Here is a 21,664-nt window from a genome sequence, read left to right on the forward strand (position 1 = left end):
CCTTTTACAGAAATTTCGGGTTCCTTGGTACGCCAGTAGCCCCTCTAAGCAATTTGACATGATTTAGTAATCGGCTCGATTACAATCACATGAGTGTTCAACCTGACAAAAGATCGTCTCACTTAGCTTAAAGCGCCTAAGTATTGGCTCATCGCAAGCACCAAAGTAACGGTTCACAACGATTTCCTAGGATGGAAGAAGATTTGAAGATTCGAGATGACGAAGCCTTCAACAGGGGGCTTTAAGATTAAAAAGAGTCTATTGCTTGGATTTGAGAAGGGCGGTTTGAGATGAAGCGACCTTCAATAGCTTTCACTATGATTGGGGAGGTTATTATTAGATTTGAGAAGAACGATTCAAGATGAAGCGGTCTTTGATAGCTTTCGCTAAGATTGTGAAGGTTATCACTTGATTTGAGAAGATAGCACGAGATGAGCAATCTTCGACAACATTCGCTAAGATTGTGGAAGTTGTCATCAAGATTTGAGAAGATAGCACGAGATGAGCAATCTTCGACAACATTCACTAAGATTGTGGAAGTTGTCACCTAGATTTGAGAAGAGCGGTTCGTGATGAGGCGGTCTTCGATGACATTCACTAAGATTGTGGAAGTTGTCACCTAGATTTGAGAAGAGCGGTTCGTGATGAGGCGGTCTTCGACGAAATTCGCTAAGATTGTGAAAGTTGTCACCATGATTCAAGGAAAAGCTCGAGATGTAGCGGCAATGATAGACAGCGTTCCCTAGGATGTGGAGAGTTGTCACAAATTTTGAAGATGGCAAAGCAAGGTCACCTTCGACGGTCCCTCAAGGTAAAGAAGAGATTGTCTATAGAGGCGACGCACTGCCGTGGCGATGTACGGCCACACCTAGAAGATGACGACATACAGTTATTTTCGACGATGTTCCCGAAATACTGTGGAGGATTGTCACCAAGAGTATTGAAGACGACGACATATGGTTATCTTCAACGATGGCGTTCACGAGGCACTGTGGGGGTTGTCACAAACAACGTATGAAGCAACAGCAAAATGGTTACTCCCAGAGACGTGTGCTCGACGGTGCAAGATACGCGTTTCTTAACTCTTTTATCTGTTTAACTAATGATTAGTTTGCAGGTATCGGCGTTATAAGAATGATTTGGAATCGCAGAAGGTTTTGAATCATTCTCCGTCCCTATCGATACTTTGACTTTCGTTTTCGAAACATAAGTTTCTCCAAACTCAGTCAAAGTGGGGGCTTCTGTAGACACCAAATTGTGTCTCCCCAAAACCAAACCCAGTGATGAATGCCTTTCACGTTGTGTTATTATCGAATGAGGTGAAAGTGGTTTGAAAGTCAAGTGTTGCGGTTTAGTTTTAATTAAATTCTCTTCTCTCTGTTTTTGAAAATGACTTTATTTATTTGAAAATAGCCGAACCAGTTTAGTTTGGTCCATAATTGAGGTCCAATAATAGTGTTGATGGATGGGGCTCGAAGAGACCTTTCCAACGATATATTATAAGATCAATTCCGATGAATATTGAGGAAGTTATGGCCAAAATACTAAACTGGGCCTGGTTAATTATTTTAAATACGGCCCAATGATCTAGAGGAGGGCCCAATGTTAATTATTATTCCTAAAATTATTAGGATTAATTATAGTTTTCTAGAAGTTTCTAGAAAGTTCTTTTTAATTCTAATATTATTAAATTTAATAATTAATTATCTTTAATAGATTTTTATTTGGAATAAAATATCGTTTTGTTATTTTAAAAATATATTTTATCTTCTGTACGGATTCCGTAGATCAAGTTGATTAAAGATCGGATACCGCGTGAAGAAAAAACGCGCTAATACAGGCTGTCGCCAAACGACAAGTCTGTCGCCACGCGACAGACTCTGTCGCCGCGCGATAGACCCTGTCGCCTCGCGACAAACATTGTCGCGTCGCGACAGAGTTAATTCCTGGCGACAGCGTGGAGTTTTATTCCTTATCAAATTCTATGATTTTCCGGATTATTTTCATTATGAATAGCGTCCGAATCCCTGTTTTCAAAAATCAATTCACATTCAATTCTCACTATTAATTCTTTCTTTTCTCTCTTGAGCAATATATTCTTTCTTTCTCTCTTTCTAACCAACCTTTTTACAAACAATATTCCGCATTCACAAGACTTAGAATCACTTAGCCAAGTTCGAAGTTGCCTTCGCCCTAGACGTGCAAGGTTGATATTTTCTGAGGGTTTGGTCCAAAACTAGTCTAAACTTTATTTAATTTGATTTCAATTTAATTCTTTAATTGTTCTTTATTATTTTCATTGAAGTCTACTAACTTGTGTATTTTGTTATTAGAAAGAGGTACGAGGCTTCAAAGTATGTAATCTTATTACTCTCTTTCAATATAGAAAGCATGTTTATTATTGTTTAATATTCCTAGTATCATGTTAGGATGTTATTTTATGCTTTCTAGTATCATGTTTAGGGTGCCTTTATTATATCATGTTATCATGTTAGTGCCATGTTAGGTTTGAAGCTTTGATCTTTATTGCTTAGTGACATGCTAGGGAGATGTTATTAATCTTGTTAGTATCATGCCTAGGATCTTGCTATTATTATTAAGCTTTATTATGCCTTATCATGTTATCATCATTATTGTTTATTATTATGTTGCTTGATTTTTATTTTATTGTTATTGCTTGATCACACCTTTTATGATTGTTAAAGGGAATTTGTATTTGAAATCACGCTTAATAAGATAATTAATAATTTGGTTTAGGCTAATGTGATTTTAATTCAAGTGATCGCCAATAATAGATTTTATTTGTGCATTAATTTCAACCAACATAGATTAAACAGGGTAGGTTTAATATAATGTTTGTATGTTATTCGAAAAACGCACATGAATACGAGCAGAACAAAGTAGAGGCCTATTTTATAGGGCGGGTCCTTTCTTTTGTAGATTGGATTCGTACCCTCATCCCCGGACCCTATTTGGTTCAAGACCTTATGGAGTAATTGATGGTCCTTTTGGATTGTCTTTTGGGTTTACAAGTTCCTAAAACTTGTTGGCGACTCTTTTTGCTCTTTTTCTTTCCCTTTGGAACGCCACCGTACTTTAGTGTATGATCACAGTGGGGTTCAAGTTTGGGGTTATCGTAATGCTTGAAATATTCCCTACAGTTTTTGGCGACTCCACTGGGGAGGATTTCTATTTATATTCCTGAAATTTATTTAATTTTGGCAATTATTTAGAATGAGCGGATGAGACTCGAAAAATTCTAAGTATTTCATGTGCGTGATTTGATTAACATTATTGTCATATGCATTAAAAGGTCCTCATGGGAGCACCCCATGAGTCAATCGATAGGAATTTTACACGTAGGAAATTTGAGAAATATCTTTCATGACTAGAATCGAAAAAATGATGCGAAATCTGGAAAATTCGAAGAACACAGAAACTTGCCAAGGCATGTAGGAACTAGCGTCTAGAAAACAGGGCTTGTCGCCCGTAAAAAGTTTCTATCGCCTGGCGACAGTTCTGTCGCTTGGCGACAGGAGCTTTTTTGCGGCGACAGTCCCTGTAGTCTGGCGCCAAGTTCTTCCAATACCGAGCCAGGGGTCTGCCTTCTTGCTTTGACCATTTCTAGCATTGTTGGCTCGATTTTGCTTATTGATTGAGTCTTTTTCTCACTTTTCTGAACCCATATGTGTTCTACATATGGAAATAACCCTCTGGGGGTTCCTGCTTCACCTGCCCAATGGAATATTCCACTATCATGTGCAAAGTTCAGATTTGGGTACGTGTAATGTTTGTGAATCCACCAAACCATGGAGTCGAGTTCGATTTCATCACGCACTCGCGCATTCCTTCTCTAGAGAAGGAACTTTCTGATGCCAAGGTTTTCATCTAAAGCTTGGAGGACAAGGTCAAGAAAATGGATGCCGACAAGCCTGGCATTCGGCAAAGAGCTGTAAGCCGTTACCTGACCTCTGCGGAATTCGCCACCAAGCTCCAAGACCGCTTTGATGGAGGGTGGACTGCTGCCTAGAGGTGTATTGCTCAAGTTGCCGGTTGGAAGAAGGACGATTGGGCTAAAGTTGAGAATGCCTTCAACGAGGGAGCTCACAAGATTCCTTCCGGTTTTGAACAGCAGGAATTTTCCAAGGAAAATCTTCTCAACATTGTGCCAGCTGCTGATGATGGCCCCTCAAACCCTAGTATTCTAAACTCTCCTGAACCTGAAAATCCACAAGCTTGAAGGGGCGGGCAGTCATCACCGACATCATCGTGTGAATCTTGTGTGATAGGGCCTTATCGGCCATGATCTTAAACTTTGAAACATTTAATATTTTTTTTGGATGTGTTCTGTTGTTTTTTGACAATGTTGTTCTAGCGGCATATACCCCTTTTTGTGGTGATGTCTGTCGATTATCATTCTTGTTGCTATACACTTATCTTATATTTGCTATTTATATTTACAACTATTTCCGTATATTAATTTGCCATTTGACAACGTCTTTGACAAACAATCACTGAAAATTTACTACATCGGATTCATTGTTTGGATTTGCTATCTATCAGAATGCTACTATGCCGGTTATGTATATAACCACTATCAACAGCTAACAACTATTTAGCAGTCAAGTTATCGTCTTTGTTATTAGCAATCATGAATAACCAACACGTATTGGTTTTATTATTAGGCGAGCAACATGTATTTTTAAGCACTGCTATCTGTTTCCCCCGTAGTGCAAGTATCTGCGATACAGATACGTGCACTTTATTTCCCCCTTTCTCTTTTTCCGTTATGTATTCTACTACTCATGTAGTTGCTGTTTCAGAGTATAACGCTGGTCACTTACTGCACTATTTTCATAGTCAGTTAAGTACCCTTCTCGGCGATCATAAACAAAGCTATGCCTCATGCCGACATATACTATGAATTGATTTGGCCGGTATTATATTTTGAACCAGCAACCTCGTGAGTTAATGAATATAACTGATCATGTTATATTTACATTATCTTCACGGAGCGATTTTAAGCTGTCCATCCCACTTAACGATGATTTGTTAAGTGGAGGATGCCTGTGCCATACACAATGTTAGATAACTTTCCTCTTATTTATAACTAATATCGCTTGGACATCAATTCAGTTATATACTTTACAAAAATATATTACATTACTTTTTTAATCATAATACAAAAATATATTACATTACTTTACAAAAATATAGTACATTACTTTTTAAGCACTGCGGTGTTCCAGACATTCTTTAACGGTTTTCCGTCTATTGTTTCCAAGTAGAATGACCCCTGCATTACCATATCTCTAATCCGGTATGGTCCTTCCCAATTTGCTGTCAACTTTCCATCTTCATTTCCTTTTTCGGTTGCCGCCATTCTGCGTAGCACCAAATCCCCCGTATTCAGAGGCCGCTGGTTTACCCTTTTGTTATATGCCCTTGACATTCTGTCTTTGTAGGCGGTCGATCTAACTGCCGCTTTCTCCGGCAATTTTGGTAGAAAATCTAGCTGTTGTCTCAGTAACAAGTCATTTTGCTCTTCACAGTAATGCTGAATCCTGAATGTCGGCAATCCCACCTCTGCTGGTATCACTGCTTCTGTCCCAAAGACCAAGTTGAAGGGTGATTCGCCTGTGGCTTCTCTGACTATTGTTCTGTTTGCCCATAATATTTCAGGTATCAATTCGGCCCACAAGCATTTTGCGTCTTCTATCTTCTTCTTTATCGCCATTCTTACTTGCTTATTTGCCGCTTCTACCTGGCCATTGGATTGCGGATGACAAACCGCAGCATATGCAAATTTAACCTTGTACAATGCTCAGAGATCCTTAACCGGCTTACAGTAGAATTGAGATCCATGGTCGAAAACCATTGCCATTAGCAATCCAAACCTCGTGAAGATATTTTTCCAAACGAACTTCTTCACTTCCGACATTGATATCTTCGCTACTGGCTCAAATTCTATCCATTTGGTAAAGTAATCTATACCAACCAGGAGAAATTTCCTTCCTCCTGTTGCTAACGGAAACGACCCTACTATATCCATTCCCCATTGTGCAAAAGGAGCTGGATTAAGTATCGGCATCAAGTCAGTCGACGGCCGGTTCAGTGCAGGCGCAAACTTTTGACATTTCACACACTTCTTTACATACCGAGAAGCATCTTTATTCATTGTCGGCCAATAATATCCTCTTCTCATTGCTTCTATTGATAGAGCTCGTGCGCCAAGATGATTCCCACAAGTTCCCTCATGTATTTCTTCGATAAGTCTTGCGGATTCGTGGTCAGTTAAACATCTCTGCAATGGTAACGAAAACGCTCTTTTATATAACTGCCCCTGATACATGATAAACCAGACACTGTCTTTCCATAGCTTTCGGGATTCCCCCTTATCAACCGGTAATGCCCCCGTTAGGAGATATGCCAGAATCTTGTCGTACCACTGACTGCTGGTATCAACGCAGAGAATCTGCTCCGAGGCCTCATCTATAATTCTGTGCTTCAAAACCTCCACCATGACAGTCCTCTCTAGATCATTAAAGCTCGAGCTGGCTAACCTTGCCAAAGCGTCAGCTTACGTATTTTGTGCTCTCGGCACTAATTGAACTTTGAAATGTTGCAACTGGGTCGTTAACTGGTTTATTTTTTCTAAATATTTTATCATCGTTGATTCTCGTGCCTCATACTCTCCACTGAATTGACTAGATACCAACTGTGAATCAGTTTTGAGGACCAACCGTTTAGCGTCCGCCGCTATTGACAACTGGATACCAGCTATCGCCGCTTCATATTCGGCTTCATTATTAGTAGCTTTGAATTTAAACTTCAAGGCATACTCAAAAGTTCCGCCATCTGGGGCTGTTATCACAATGCCTGCCCCAGATCCAGTTGACGTTTCCGACCCGTCCACTAACACCTGCCATGTCCCCAATTCCTCTTCCTTATCATTATACGAAGTTTTCACAATGAAATCTAACAAGGCCTTTGCCTTAATCGATACCCTGGGCTTTCTGGCAGCAATTACTGCAGCTAGCACCATCTTTTCTATCACATGGCTGACAAAATAAATCGGCATTTGTTGCTTTTTCCTCTCAACCGGCAATACTGCAGCGACAGTCTTTGGCGACGCCGAGATGTACAGTTGCAACTGTTCTCCTTGTTCTGGCTTGGCCACTGTCAGAAGAGATCTCAAATGATTCTTCACAACCTCCAAAGCATCCGCTTAATCCTTTCCCCATTCGAAAGTTTTATTTTGCCGCAAAACTACAAAGAACGAAAGTGCTTTATCAGCTGATTTACTAATGAAGCGAGTCAACCCTGCCATCCTGCCCGTAAGCCTCTGTATATCTCGAATTGTTTTCGGCTATTTCATTTCAAGTATTGCATTCACCTTATCAGGATTTGCATTGATACCTCATTCATTCACCATAAAGCCCAAAAACTTCCCCGATCTGACCCCAAAGACACACTTTTCGGGATTCAACTTCATCTAATACTGCTGCAAAGTGGCAAAGGTTTCCTTTAAGTCAGTTATGTGATGCTTTTTCAGCTTACTCTTCACTATGGTATCATCTACATATACTTCTACATTGTGCCCCTTCTGCTTTTCAAAGATCTTATCAACCAATTTCTGATAAGTTGCCCCAGCGTTCTTTAGCCCAAATGGCATAGCCTTGTAGCAATATACTCCAGCATCTGTTATAAATGTCGTTTTGGGCCTGTTAGATTCATGAAGGCTGACCTGATGATATCCTGAAAACGCATCCAAGAAACTAAGCATTTCGTGGCCGGAGGTTGAATCCACCAATCTGTCTATCCGAGGCAACGGGTAACAATCCTTTAGGCAGGCCTTGTTAAGATCCGTGAAATCCACACACATTCGCCAATTTCCAGTCGGCTTTCTCACCATAACTACATTAGCCAACCATTCCGGGTAAGTACACGGCTCTATGAACCCCGTTGTTAAGAGCTTATTAACTTCTGCTTATATTGCCTTAATTTTCTCTGTTGAGAAATTGCGCTTCTTTTGCCTTATCGGTCTGAAATTCCGATCTACATTTAGCTTATGCTCCATCACCTTGGGATGTATTCCAGGCATCTCATCTGCCGAGAAAGAAAACACATTTGCATTTTCTTGCAACAGGCTGATCAGGTGACATCTCATGTCGACATCCATGTCGGCCCCAACCTTTACTGTCCGACTCGGATCACCTGGTTGAAGTTCGACCTGCACCATTTCTCCTCCTGGTGAAGGCCTTGGTGCAGTTTCCGGCCTTACATCAAAATTCTCCATAGACAAGTCTTGCACCCGTATGTTCTCTTTCCCTTTTTGGATTGCTTAGTATCTGGCCCTTCTGTACTGGATTTTTCAGAGCCGTCACATAACATGACTTCGCCATCACCTGCCCACCATGCACCTTTTCTACTTTTCCCGAATTTGACACATAGGCAATGGTCAAATGGTAGGTTGATACCACTGCATGTATGTCATGAATTATTGGTCTTCCAATGATACCAATATACGCTGACGACACATCCACCACTAGAAATACGGCCATGACAACTCTTACGGCCACTCCATCTCCAAATCTAACCAGAAGAACTATACTTCACTTTGGCCTCACTGTTAAACCGTTAAACCCCATCACAGGATAAGATACCGACGTTAAATACTGCCTTCCTATCATCAGTTCATTAAACGCTTGCATAAACAAGACATTAGCTGAGCTACCCCCATCCACCGGGACTCTTTTAACATCAGCCCCATTTATTGTTGTTATCAGCACCAAGGGGTCATCATGCGGGAAAACTATTCCCCTCGCATCTTCCTTTGTGAACACCACATCGGGTATTTCAGCCGGCCAGGGGTGATTATCAACATCTAGGGCATTCACTATATGTCGGTGTTTTGACAGATGCTTTCGTGCCCCACTTATCGTCCCTCCGTGCACTGGTCCACCAGTTATCACATAAACTTTCTTTCCAATTGACAAGGGTGGCTGCCCACCATCCCCTTCCCGATTTACCCGCCCTTTCCTTTCTGGCCTTCCTTCTATTTGTTGACGCTCCAGCTGCCGATACGGTGGTGGCTGACTTCCCCCCGGATGCAGTCGGTATTGAGCCAAATGACCCTTTCTTATCAACTCTTCAATATTATCCTTCAGCTGTGTGCACTCTTCAATATCGTGCCCAACATCTCGGTGGAACATACAATACTTCTTAGCATCCCTTCCTTTTGCCCTCATAGGTATGGGTCTCACCCATCCTTTTCGATTCTGATTAACAGAAAATATTACAGCCCTTGGCGTGTTCAGCGGGGTGTATGAACTGTACTGTATTGGTGCCTTGGCACTTCTAGCCTCCTGCCGACTTCCTCCTCCCCTCATTGGGGCCGGATTCCTCGGCCTTCCACCTCCTAAAGATCCCCCTTCCGATATAGGCTGAGCCCTATCGGCTAAACCAACTCGACTGCTTGTTTTCATCAACTCTTCACTCTTTATGTAGTCATGAGCTTTGTTAAAAGCTGCAGCCAGTGTCGGAAAATTCTTTCTGGTCAAGTACCTCTTAAACTTTGAGTCATTTAGGCCATTCATCAATGCCATAACCGCTATCTCTTACTGTAATTTTGGGATTGTATTTGCCTCATTGTTAAACCTCCTGATGTAGTCCCTCAGAGATTCATCTGCTTTCTGCCCGATTGCCATTAGCTCTTCCGAAGTTCTCTGTCGTACACTATTGTTGATATACTGCCCTACGAACATCTCGGTTAGCTTCTCAAAGCTATCAACCGTTCCATTCCCTAGATTATTAAACCAATCTGCCGCAGCCCCAGTCAGAGTGGTAGGAAAAACCTTGCACCAAATGACATCCGAGTTGGTGTACAGGATCATATGCCCCTCGTATGAGGTTATGTATCTACTAGGATCTCCCCTTCTATCATATCGACATGTCGGCATTTTGATCTTCTCCATAGGCTGATCCAAGATACTCTGCGCAAACGGTGATGCCCTTAACTGGACCACTGTCCGCACCATATCCTGCCCTACAATCTGCGAACCTTCCTACCAATGAACTCTTGTACTGGCAACATGACTTAAGGACTGAATCTCAGACTCCCATGGAGTTACTTGTGTTCTTACCGGCGATTCCTCCTACCGGCGTCTCTGCGAACTAACAGCTTGGTTGAACTGGTTGCCAAGATTTGCAATCGGCACCCCTCCTCCGTCTTGGGCTGCCTCAGCTTCTTTCCTTTTCTTACTCATTGCGCTCATCACCCTTGCTGCCATCTCCAGATCCTCCGGGGTGAATTCAGTCATAGGGTTAGGGACCCCGCCTGTCTGTCCTTCTGGGGTTAACGGCATGTTAAACCGATTACCCTCCAGAGTATGGGTCTCATCCTCAATCACAACTTCCGATTCCGGTACCCCAGACCATACCGTTATCCTTTGATTTACAACTTCACCGGTTACTGGAGTGTTTTGATTTTCAGCCTTTTTTTTTAGAGAATGTGAGGTTCTTGGGCGATAGAAGCAATTACTTAGCTCCCCTCCTTCTAGCGCCAAATTGTTCCTGCCAGGATCCGACAACCCAATTCCGAGATCCAAAGCCCGAGCCTGAAACTCGTTAAGCTCTTATTGTCCAGACGAGAACTTACACAAGGAGCACAGATTAGCTAACCCCGGGGTGGATCCGGGGGTAACCACTCCGATGACAAAGTCAGAAAGTGTTTAAGAAGATAAGAAGAGAGAGAAAGTAAGAGAGAGAGTAATAAATGCTACCTTGATTATGGGATTAACTTTGACTATTTATAACCTTTCCAGATGACAGGTGGCTGCATGGCATGCAAAGTACCTTGTGCCATGTGTCAAAGTGTTGTTGCCACATGCCGATCACTGATAAGCCGACATATCTGCCTTATGTGTGGATGCCGATATGTTCGGTAGTTGCTGTGGATCCGTACCCGGATAAGATGTCGGCCTTTTATGCTCTGTCAGCCCATTCTCCATATCTCCGCATACACCTTCTATCTATTAAAATCACCACAAATTGGATGCTTTACCTATCAACAAGAGAAGGGGAGTTGAGTAAGATCACAACCAATCCAAAATATAATAGTAGTCACCCCGGGAAAAGAAAAAAAAAAGGTATCAATATGTAAGGATAAGGTTTATTCTTCTCACCTTAAGAAAGTATGTTTTAGAATAAATAAGCTCATAAGCATTTTATTTAAGCAAAACTGTAAAATGAAGGAAAGGCTAAATGTTACACATGACTTAAAATGTATCTTAAGTATTTTTTTATTTTGTTTTAAGCAATATATCATATGAAGTATGTAATACTGCAAGGATGCTAATAAAATCAACCTGTCCCAAATCAACAGCAGGATTTAAGCTCTTTCCACAATCATATATGATGTCTGACCGTAAAAATAGTAGTTTCTCCCATGAGGAGATAGTCCTCAGAAAAAGGATCAGGTATTTCTTGACTTATTTTCTTATCTCTTCTTTTTAAATATCATGGTGCTTACTTGAGAAGGGCCATTGTATAACAATTACTCAATTAATACAAAAAAATGCTTTCAATATAGAGGAGACTTAAACGAGGCAATTTTTGACAAATTCACTGCTTATAAGCTTGTGTGCAATTAAAACATTGTGAGGTTGTATTCAACATTTTCTACATCAGATATATAAAACTTCACATTTTATGCTTGGTTGATGATTCCATGTTTCTCAATATCTGATAGTGTGAAATACTTACTTACACCTTAGTAATTAGTTAAGTAATAATGATTGCAGTTCATCAATGAAATTTCAATTATATTTTGCTCTGACAATATACAACAAAGTAACAAGCAGAGAGAATAACACGCTTTGATGGAAAATCAAATGGCCTTAAAGTAATGAAAATCCCTAATAGTCATCCAAAATAAAAAAAGTATTTTGTGCGTCTGAGGATGTTATTGGGGATCGGATTGTGAACAAGTACTTACCTGGAAAATAAGTGTCTCCCAGTTTAATAGAGCCCATTTTTTCTGTAGACTCTCCTTGAGAGGGTTTAATCTTTCAACCAAAGTATTGCAGTAGGTTCTTACAGCTTCACAGCTAGACTCAAAAGCAGTACTTCCTGCAGTAAACCCTCCTTGTACCGTGCTGCTTGTATTACTCGTACCTTATCCAAAATATCATCACCTCCCGTACACTTGATCATACTCAGACCAAACGCTGTCATCTATTTTACTTTGTTCCATACACCTTGACCAAGCTCGATCCTTCCTACTTCTACAGCAATTGACCCATCCGGCCATCTCGGAGTATGCTGACTTTACCAGGGGTTGGTCTCAATAACGGGTAACCTAGAAATTCCCTTTTTATGCCAAATATTAGTCTTGTTAAACTGCTTTACCATCTCTTTTCTATGGTTAAACCATGGAGATGAAGCTATCTTATTATCCCAATTTGAGGGTAAAGTATATTCACCTGGCTCTCCACCAGCAGCCTAACAGAACAAAGTTAAACCATCGAAGGTGTGGAAGTTTTGGTCTTTAACAACATCAACATCTATCGAAAGGGTAGAAGCTAAATGTTTATGCAATAGATCGAGCTAAACCATCCAAACCGATTCAAGTTTATGCAAGGAAAAAGCACAAAACAACAAAAGAGCAGGAGCAGTAGAGGACAAAAGAGAATTTTTCTCTGAATTGTGGGTGTACAGCCACATGGCAGAGTGTGACAGGGTGCTCTGAATTCTAGGGTAACTCTGGGGATGAGGTGACTGAGTATTTAAGGGGAAAAGTAGGGTTTTATAAGGGTATGCTGATTTTGATGTAATCACTAGACTAGTAGTAGTAGTAGCCTTAATTCCAAGACTCCACCTTTAGTGTAATAGTAGTAGTAGTAATCCTTGTAGCCATCCTCCATTATTAATCAAATATCCTTAAGCTTTCCTCTTATATCACTATGTGTGCTTGTGAATACTGTTTCATTGGCAGAGGTGAGCTGAGTTCATAGCAATTGGTATCAGAGCACTCGATCATGGTGACCCCGACACTATCCCAACAAGCCAACGTAACGGATGAGAAACTTGGAGAAGTTGAGGGCAGGTTACAGAACATGGAGGGGAAGTTCGACCTTCAAGAGGCGCACCTTGAGAGTATTGTTGAGAAACTGGGAATAGAGGAGGCCGCTATTGAAAGGGCGGTTCTGGCAGCGGTTGCTGGCATGCTGGAGGCAAAGAGGAAGCGGTCAGAGGAAACACTAGCGCGGACTACCCACCGGCTAGAAGAAAGAATCGATCGATTTCGAATAGAGTACGATAGGTTGGCCTTGATTGAGAGGGAGAATAATAAAAAATTTCGCGAGGAACTGAAGAAGACGGCGACTAGAGGCCCGGGACCCAAGCCACCCATACAACCGCAGCCCATTTTTCAACCAGTTCTCCACCTTGATGGCGAGAACAGTCAGGCTCAGGGGGAGAATGAGATGCGCAATACCCTAGTGAGAAACAATCGGGGTTGGTGAGGCGAAGGAATGGGTGAGGAGGAGCCGTATGATAACCGCAACGGGCCTGGTGGCGGCAGCGGCAACAGCGGCCACTAGAAACATAGGAAGCTGAAGATGCTGCTTTTTTAGGGCACTAACCCGGATAATTGGGTGTTAAGGGCTGAGATGTTCTTTGAGTTCTATCAGCTAACCGAAGGGGAGAAGCTTGAAGCTTCTGTGTTGGCCATGGATGGTGCGACTCTTAAGTGGCTTCAATGGGAGAAGAAACGACGTCTGATTGGGGGATGGGTTGGCCTGAAGCAGCGGTTGTTGTACGATTTCCGGCCATCTTACACCAACTCCTTGTACGAGCAATGGTTGGCGGTGGAGCAAACGGGAACGGTGGAGGAGTACAGGTGGAAATACATAGAGATGGCAGCCCCTTTGGATGGAGTACCCGAATCTCTGATGTTGGGTCAACTTATAAACGGGTTGAAGAGTGAGGTGAAAACGGAGTTGCGTTTGTTGAACCCGTTTAACCTAGAAGGGGCTATGGAATTGGATGGGAGGATAGAGGAGAAAAACAGGGTATACTAGTCCAAGAGGTTGAGCCCAAATTTTTTAAAGGCTGGAATACCAAGTGGGCCGGCTTAACATGTAGGAACAGCCTTTCCATCCAGTAGAAGTGGTGGGTCAGGCCTGGTACAAACATACGGGCTACCTAATCACTCCAACCTAGTTAAGAGTTGGCTCCAATCCACTGAATCTCACGCTTCTGTGAATAAGGCCACTCCAACGGGAATATCTCAAGGGAGGAGCTCGAGTTTTACGAGAAGACTGACTGATGCCGAGGTACAGGAAAAGCGAGCGAAGAATTTGTGTTTCCGGTGTGATGAAGCCGGGTATGTGGGACATCGGTGTAAAAGGAAGGAGTTCAGCGTACTCCTGGTGGCCGGAGAAGAAGAACCACCGCAAGAGGAGGACGCGGAGGAGAGCGAAGAAGCAGTAGAGGTGTCGCTTTGCTCCGTCATCGGAATTTCCAACCCCAAGACAATGAAATTACGGGGGAAAGTGGCCGGAAAACCCATGGTTGTCATGGTGGATCCCGAGGCAACCCACAACTTTATTTCGGCCAAATTGGTGGCTGAACTGGCCATACCGATTTTGAAGGGAGGGGAATTTAGTGTAGCTCTAGGTAACGGTGAGGTGATTAAAGGGTGTGGGGTGTGCAAAGGGGTGAAATTGCAGCTTGATGGTGGAATTGCCGTAGTGGAGGAGTTTTTACCCTTGGAACTAGGGAGTGTCGACGTTATACTTAGAGTATAGTGGTTGGAGAAATTAGGGGCGGTGACTACAAATTGGAAGACTCGTGTTATGAAGTTCCGGATGGGGGGAATGCCAGTTACTCTTACGGGGGATCCTTCCCTCAAAAAGGCATAGATCACCTTAAAAGCCATGATCAAAAATTTTGTGAAGGAGAAGGAAGGGCTGCTAGTTGAGTTAAGTGAGCTGAACAGAGAAGATGGAGGAGGGACAGCCGAGCAGCCACCACCCCCATTCCTGGCAGAATTGTTGCGAAGTTTCCAGGGAGTGTTTGAAATGCCAGTGGGTCTTCCTCCTCACAGAGACCACGAGCACTCCATTGTACTCAAGACCGGGAGTGACCCCATAAGTGTCCGGCCGTACCGGTACCCCCAAATTCAGAAAGATGAAATCGAGAAGTTAATTCTTGAAATGTTACAAGCCGGCATCATTAGACCTTTGACGATCCTTTTTTCTAGCCCGGTGATTCTTGTGAAAAAGAAGGATGGGAGTTGGCGATTTTGTGTGGATTATAGAGCTTTGAACAAGGAGACGGTGCCGGACAAATTTCTAATTCCGGTCATTGATGAGTTACTTGATGAATTGCATGGGGGTTGATGGTTCTCAAAATTAGATTTGAAATCCGGTTACCATCAAATTATATTGAAGCCAGAAGATGTTCATAAAACGACGTTTCGTACACACGAAGGCCACTATGAATTTCTTGTGATGCCCTTTAGATTGACGAAAGATCCGGCAACATTTCAACCCCTTATGAACGAGGTTTTCAAACCGTACTTGAGGAAGTTTGTTTTGGTGTTCTTTGATGACATACTTGTATACAGCAAAGATGAGGAGGAACATAAGGAACATGTGAGAGTGGTGTTGGAGTTATTGAAGAAACACGAGTTGTACGCAAATTGGAAGAAGTGCGAGTTTGGGAAGGAGGAAGTGTCTTATCTAGGCCATGTGATATCCAAGAAGGGAGTAGCTATGGATATGGAGAAGGTGAAGGCGATTATGGAGTGGCAAGAACCGAAGAGCCTTAGAGAGTTGAGAGGTTTTCTCGGTCTTACGGGGTATTACCGGAAGTTTGTGTTTCGCTATGCTCAAATTGCGGGACCTCTCACTTCACAATTGAAGAAGGACAATTTCGAGTGGTCTAGTGAGGCAGCTGATGTGTTCACAGCCCTCAAAACGGCCACAGCCCCTGTTTTGAGGATGCCCGATTTCAATTTGAAGTTTGTTGTGGAGACGGATGCTTCGGGGTATGGACTTGGTGCCGTATTGATGTAATTAGGGCAGCCTATAGCATATTTTAGTAAGCTTCTTGCGGTGAGAATTCAGGCCAAATCCATCTATGAGAAGGAGTTGATGGCCATTAGCTTGTCGGTTATGAAGTGGCGGCATTACTTGTTAGGGAGACACTTTGTCATCCGGACCGATCAACAAAGCTTGAGGTTCCTCACACAACAACGTGAAGTAGGAGGCGAGTATCAAAAGTGGATGAGAAAATTGATGGGCATGGATTTTGAGATACAATACAAGCTCGGGCCATCCAACAAAGTGGCCGATGCTCTCTCTTGGCTGAGTACCACGACACTCCAACAGGGGGATATGTGGGAGAGGTGAAGACTTACTTGAAACTTGCCTCGGAATGGTTTTGGCCGAGAATGAGGAAGCGTTTGGGAGAGCATGTGCAACAATGTGAGATATGCCAAAGGAGTAAAACCTCACAACAAGGGGCAGCAGGGTTACTTCAGCCTCTCCCTGTACCGGAGGCGATTTAGGAAGAGTTATCGATGGATTTTATTGAAGGGCTCCCACCTTCGAAAGAGGTGGATTCAATTTTAGTTTTGGTTGTCCGTCTGTCCAAATATAGTCACTTTATCGGCCTTAAGCACCTTTTTACAGCCTTGAAGGTGGCTGAGATGTTCATAAGAGAGGTTGTCAGGCTGCATGGTTTCCCACTTTCAATCGTCTCCGACAGAGATAAGGTCTTCATGAGTAATTTCTAGAAGGAGTTGTTTAGGCTATAAGGAACACTCCTCAAGCGTAGTACTTCATACCATCCCCAAACGGATGGCCAGACGGTGGTGGTGAACAAGTGTTTGGAGACCTACCTTCGTTGCTTCACCACTAACTAGCCTAAGTCTTGGGCACAATGGTTTCCATGGGCTAAGGTTTCATACAATACTTCACCGCATACAACCACGAAGATGACACCTTTCAAGGTGGTATATGGGAGGGACCCCCTGAGGTTGTGGAAGGTAAAAGGGCAAGCCACAGTCGTGGGCAACCTAGAAGAAGGTCTGAGGGAGCGCGACTTGATTTTAGATGAGCTCAAGATGAATTTGAACCGTGCCCAACAACTCATGAAGGAGACAGCTGACTATAAGAGAAAAGATGTGCAATTTGAAGTTGGAGATATGGTGTTCCTGAAGCTGCAACCTTACAGACAGAGGTCTCTGGCCAAACGCCCTTTGAAAAGCTTGCAGCTCGCTTCTACGGGCCATTTGAGATATTAAAGCGCATCGGTAAAGTGGCTTATCATTTGAATCTGCCCAAGGAGAGCAAAGTGCATCATGTCTTCCATGTTTCCCAATTGAAGCAGGCTATAGGAAGCTCCCCAGTTCTGCCTACCTTACCCAGCCAACTGACTGCTGACTTGGAACTTATGGTGGAACCTGAAGAGATTTTGGAAGTGAGGCAAAAAAGAGATGGGGTGGATCCTAGGGTCGAGGTGCTGGTTAGATGGAAAGGGCTTCCTACATTTGAAGCAACTTGGGAAAAGTTTGAAGCCTTAGACTAGCGTTTTCCTCACCTCCAACTTGAGGACAAGGTGACTTTCCCCGGGGGGAGTATTGCAATAGACCGAGCTAAGCCATCCAAACCGATTCAAGTTTATGCAAGGAAAAAGCACAAAACAACAAAAGAGCAGGAGTAGTAGAGGACAAAAGAGAATTTTTCTCGAATTGTGGGTGTACAACCACATAGCAGAGTGTGACAGGGTGCTATGAATTCTAGGGTAACTCTAAGAATGAGGTGACTGAGTATTTAAGGGGAAAAGCAGGGTTTTATAAGGGTATGCCGATTTTGATGTAATCACTAGACTAGTAGTAGCAGTAGCCTTAATTCCAAGACTCTACCTTTAGTGTAATAGCAGTAGTAGTAATCCTTGTAGTCATTTTCCCTTATTAATCAAATATCCTTAAGCTTTCCTCTTATATCACTTTGTGTGCTTGTGAGTAATGTTTCATTGGCAGGAGTAAGCTGAGTTCATAGCAGTTTAATCACGGCTTCAACAATAAATGTTCATTGTCAGGAGCTTGCATTGCTAATTTACTTGTATGATTTGTCTTCCAGAATTTTATATTAAGTGATAAAGCACCCCAATCACACTTACAAAATCTCAAGATGTAAAGTTGTGATCTTCCCATTTAATTTGAATCCCACACTATAAGTGATTTTCATAGGATGTCTTCCTGCAGTCATTATCATATCAGTCTTACGATTGAGATACATCTTCACAGGACATAGAAGCTTGTATGCTGCTAATGCACAAGCTGATGCAACCTATAAGATGTTCAACATTGTGTTATTAATTTAATAAAAAGGTGTAGAGATGGAAAACTAGAACTAATCTAAAGATAATTTCTTAATTGAAAGGCCAGGCTTTCTTCCTTTCACAATTGAATTGATAACAACCGAGCCTTTAAAGTGATTTTCAGCATATAATATCTCACTCTCTCCAGCTACTGCTAATTCAATACATCATATTTATGAATTTTCCTATTTCTCATTCAGTCGTATATTATATATATGTACAGTCATGCAATGAGCAAGTTTAGGTTAGTATATTCTGACCGGCCATAAAAAAATGTATCAGAAAACTTACTTGAAACATAGATTCGGAGAATTAGAGCACAAATGCTAAAATGAAACAGAAAGGAAATTTAATGTAATTAGGAATCTTAAGACCAAAATACTCACAGGCATAGCTTTTATTACCTTTCCTCCAAAACCGCCTCCAACCTGCTTTGTGAGGACACGGGTGTTGTTTTTAGGTACTCCAAGACAACTTGCAATCACATAATGTGTAAATTTTGGAACTTGAGCAGAGTTAGCTATAAACCACCATGTAGTTTGAGTCTCCATATAGAAATAGTACTGTGATGGGAGTCTAATCTAACCTACAGATACCACAAGAGTCAAGTAATAAGAATTAGATATGTTGAAGTCAATAGACCATTGCTCTAAACTACCGAATCAGAAATTTATTCACCTAAATACAGTTAAGAGTAGAAATAGAATGCACGTGCAGTACCTCATCTCAAAGAAATTTCTGATCAGCTTCAGACATTCCCTGTTCAAAGTTACCCACTGATTTAGGGCACAAAAAAGGTGGGATGTCAAAAAAGCTACTCCTCTCAACTGCTTCTTTAACTGTCAGAATTGGTGGCTCTATATTTTCCAAGTCATACTCAACGACTACTTTAGTAGCTGCAATGTCTGCATGCCTCTGCGTTATTGATTTCAGAACTGAGTATGCCTTGATATTTCAAATTTAGGATAACCAAAGGCTGTGAGAAAAATGACACCTAAAAAAAGCTTTGAGGGAAATCGACTTACAACTAGTGCAATACATTCACCAGCATATCTTGTGAGATCATCAGACCCAAATAATAAATCTTTACAGATATTATTTGGGCTCCTACATCCTTCCCACCATGTGGAATATCTTTGTAGGAAACAACGAAAACATCTCCGTCTGGATGTGATTCAGACTCGTATCTTACATAGTTGACCCTTGCCAATGGCTTTGTGCTATAAACAAATGCTCCATGAAGACAGTCTTTTAGAGGAGGATTATCATCAACATATGTTGCCTAGCCTGCAAAAAGTAACTCAAAATGTAAAAGAAAATAGCACAACACGTTCTGGTTTGAGTAACATAGCATTATATTTTATTATCATTGAAGAGTGACAGAGAGAACATGCTTTATTGAAGCTGAGCACCATGTTCAATTCAAGACTATCCTTATTTTATTGCATGTCCTTCATTTCGAATTAACTCATAAATTTAAATCAACGAAAACAATTCATCCAGAATACTCTCCATACTAACAAGTGCTGAATCCTATATCCTCAATGTCCACATCTCCTGCAAAGCTTTTGCAAGCATCAGTAATAGGCTGGTAACCAGTACACCTACATAGGTTTCCATCCATGGATTTCTCTACCTCGATAACCTTAAGCTTTGAAAACCCGGGTGAGGATTCTTCCCTATCATTCTTCTCATCATGGACAAGAGCCAAGAAAAGAGAAACGTACATTCCAGGTGTACAATAGCCACACCGAGAGACATGGAATCCTGCAAATCTTTGGTGTATAGAATGAAAACCTTCATTTTGACTTCCAAGGCCTTAAGTATTAGTAATGGAACAACCATATATACTGCAAAGAATTTATTTTTTTATCCAAATGAGGAAATGTATTCCAATAAAAAGAAGAACAAACGAAATAAAACAAACAAAACACCAAACCAAAACAAAACAAACTAAACAAAAAACTAAGGAGGAACTAGGCATGGTAAGGCCACTCCACTAGCATCCTCTGCTATAATCTACTAAGCTCTACGGGAACCGAACGAATAAAAACAAATTTTGTGTCATGAATGACTCCGCGGTTGGCTAACCAATCCGCCGTGCGGTTACCTTCCCTGTAGATGTGTGCAACCTTGATCTTCCAGCTATCTTCTCTGATCTTGTTAAGACAAAAATTAATCTCATGAGCACATTCACCCCTTCCTGCTTCACCCTTCTGTAAAATTTGGTTACACGCAAGACTATCTAATTGAATCTCCAACTGATCAATCTGTAGGCTACAAGCTAACTTAATGCCACGGGTAAGTGCCAACATCTCAGCTCTAAATGCATTACAGTGCCCAAAATTTGCGTGGAACGCTGTCACAAAGTGTCCTAGATGGTCACAAATTATACCACCTCCCCCTACCGCACCTGGACTTCCCTTTGCAGCCCCATCACAGTTTAAAGTATACCAGCCAACATCTACAGCATGCCAAGCAACATTGATTCGATGAAGCAAGGAGATGCTATGATGAGCATAGTGATGGTAGCAATACTGCAAAGAAGTGTACCAAAAAAAAAAGCTCTCTATGGAAAACACGAAAACCCTAGGTGAAAATTCTCATTTAGTAGAAGAATTACTGAAACCTAAGAGAAACCTAAGAGAAATTGATCAATTAGCTAGATCTAACAAGAAACCAAGAGAAAAATTACTCAATTTATTTTTAATCAAGATGAACATAATTCTCCAAATGCTGATGAGGAGATGGCAGATGTAGAAAAGGGTGCCAGAGGGGGTAACCAGGTTAACCCTAAGAATCCTTCCTCTACGAATGCTGCAACTTTAATTGTGAATACCTCCTTTAGTGATATGCTTAGAGGTCAACAGATGGGAAATTCATCTACTCATGTGGAGATTTTGGATTGTGATGATGAAGAGGATGTTTCTGATGATGAGCTTATCCTAGAGGAGGTGTTGAATGACGAACGCTGCCCGGTAATTCAACTTTCTAAGGAAGAGAAGAAGCGACTTAGGCAACCATGGAAACTGTCCTTAATTATCAAGTTTTTCAGTGGAAAATTAGGGTACATGAGCCTCATGAGAAGGTTGAAGAAGAAATGGAATATCAGAGGTGAATTATCACTCATTGACATTGGTTGAAACTACTACATCTCTAGGTTTACGAACTAAGCAGATTACAACTATGTACTCACTCAAGGCCCCTGGTTGCTGGATGAGAATTACTTAACAATTCGTTAATGGATTCCAAACTTCGTTCCTAATGA

The 21,664-nt window shown here is 41.8% G+C and overlaps 2 protein-coding genes and 1 pseudogene across 2 annotated transcripts; all 3 read right to left on the bottom strand.

The window, feature by feature from the left end:
• Positions 1-5,221: 5,221 nt before the first annotated feature.
• On the bottom strand, positions 5,222-5,737 carry LOC145575658 (uncharacterized). Its single transcript, XM_081633485.1, has one exon. It carries the CDS (start codon positions 5,735-5,737, stop codon positions 5,222-5,224), a length of 516 nt encoding a protein of 171 aa, XP_081489611.1.
• Positions 5,738-8,615: 2,878 nt separating this feature from the next.
• Positions 8,616-9,608, bottom strand: LOC145575659 (uncharacterized). Its single transcript, XM_081633486.1, has one exon. The coding sequence runs from the start codon at positions 9,606-9,608 to the stop codon at positions 8,616-8,618; it is 993 nt and encodes a 330-aa protein (XP_081489612.1).
• Positions 9,609-9,620: 12 nt separating this feature from the next.
• LOC145575660 (aldehyde oxidase 4-like) lies at positions 9,621-20,711 on the bottom strand (annotated as a pseudogene).
• Between the last annotated feature and the right edge of the window lie 953 nt (positions 20,712-21,664).

The sequence above is a fragment of the Chenopodium album genome, chromosome 13, assembly GCF_948465745.1.
Source record: "Chenopodium album chromosome 13, dcCheAlbu1.1, whole genome shotgun sequence".
Classification (NCBI taxonomy): domain Eukaryota; kingdom Viridiplantae; phylum Streptophyta; class Magnoliopsida; order Caryophyllales; family Amaranthaceae; genus Chenopodium; species Chenopodium album.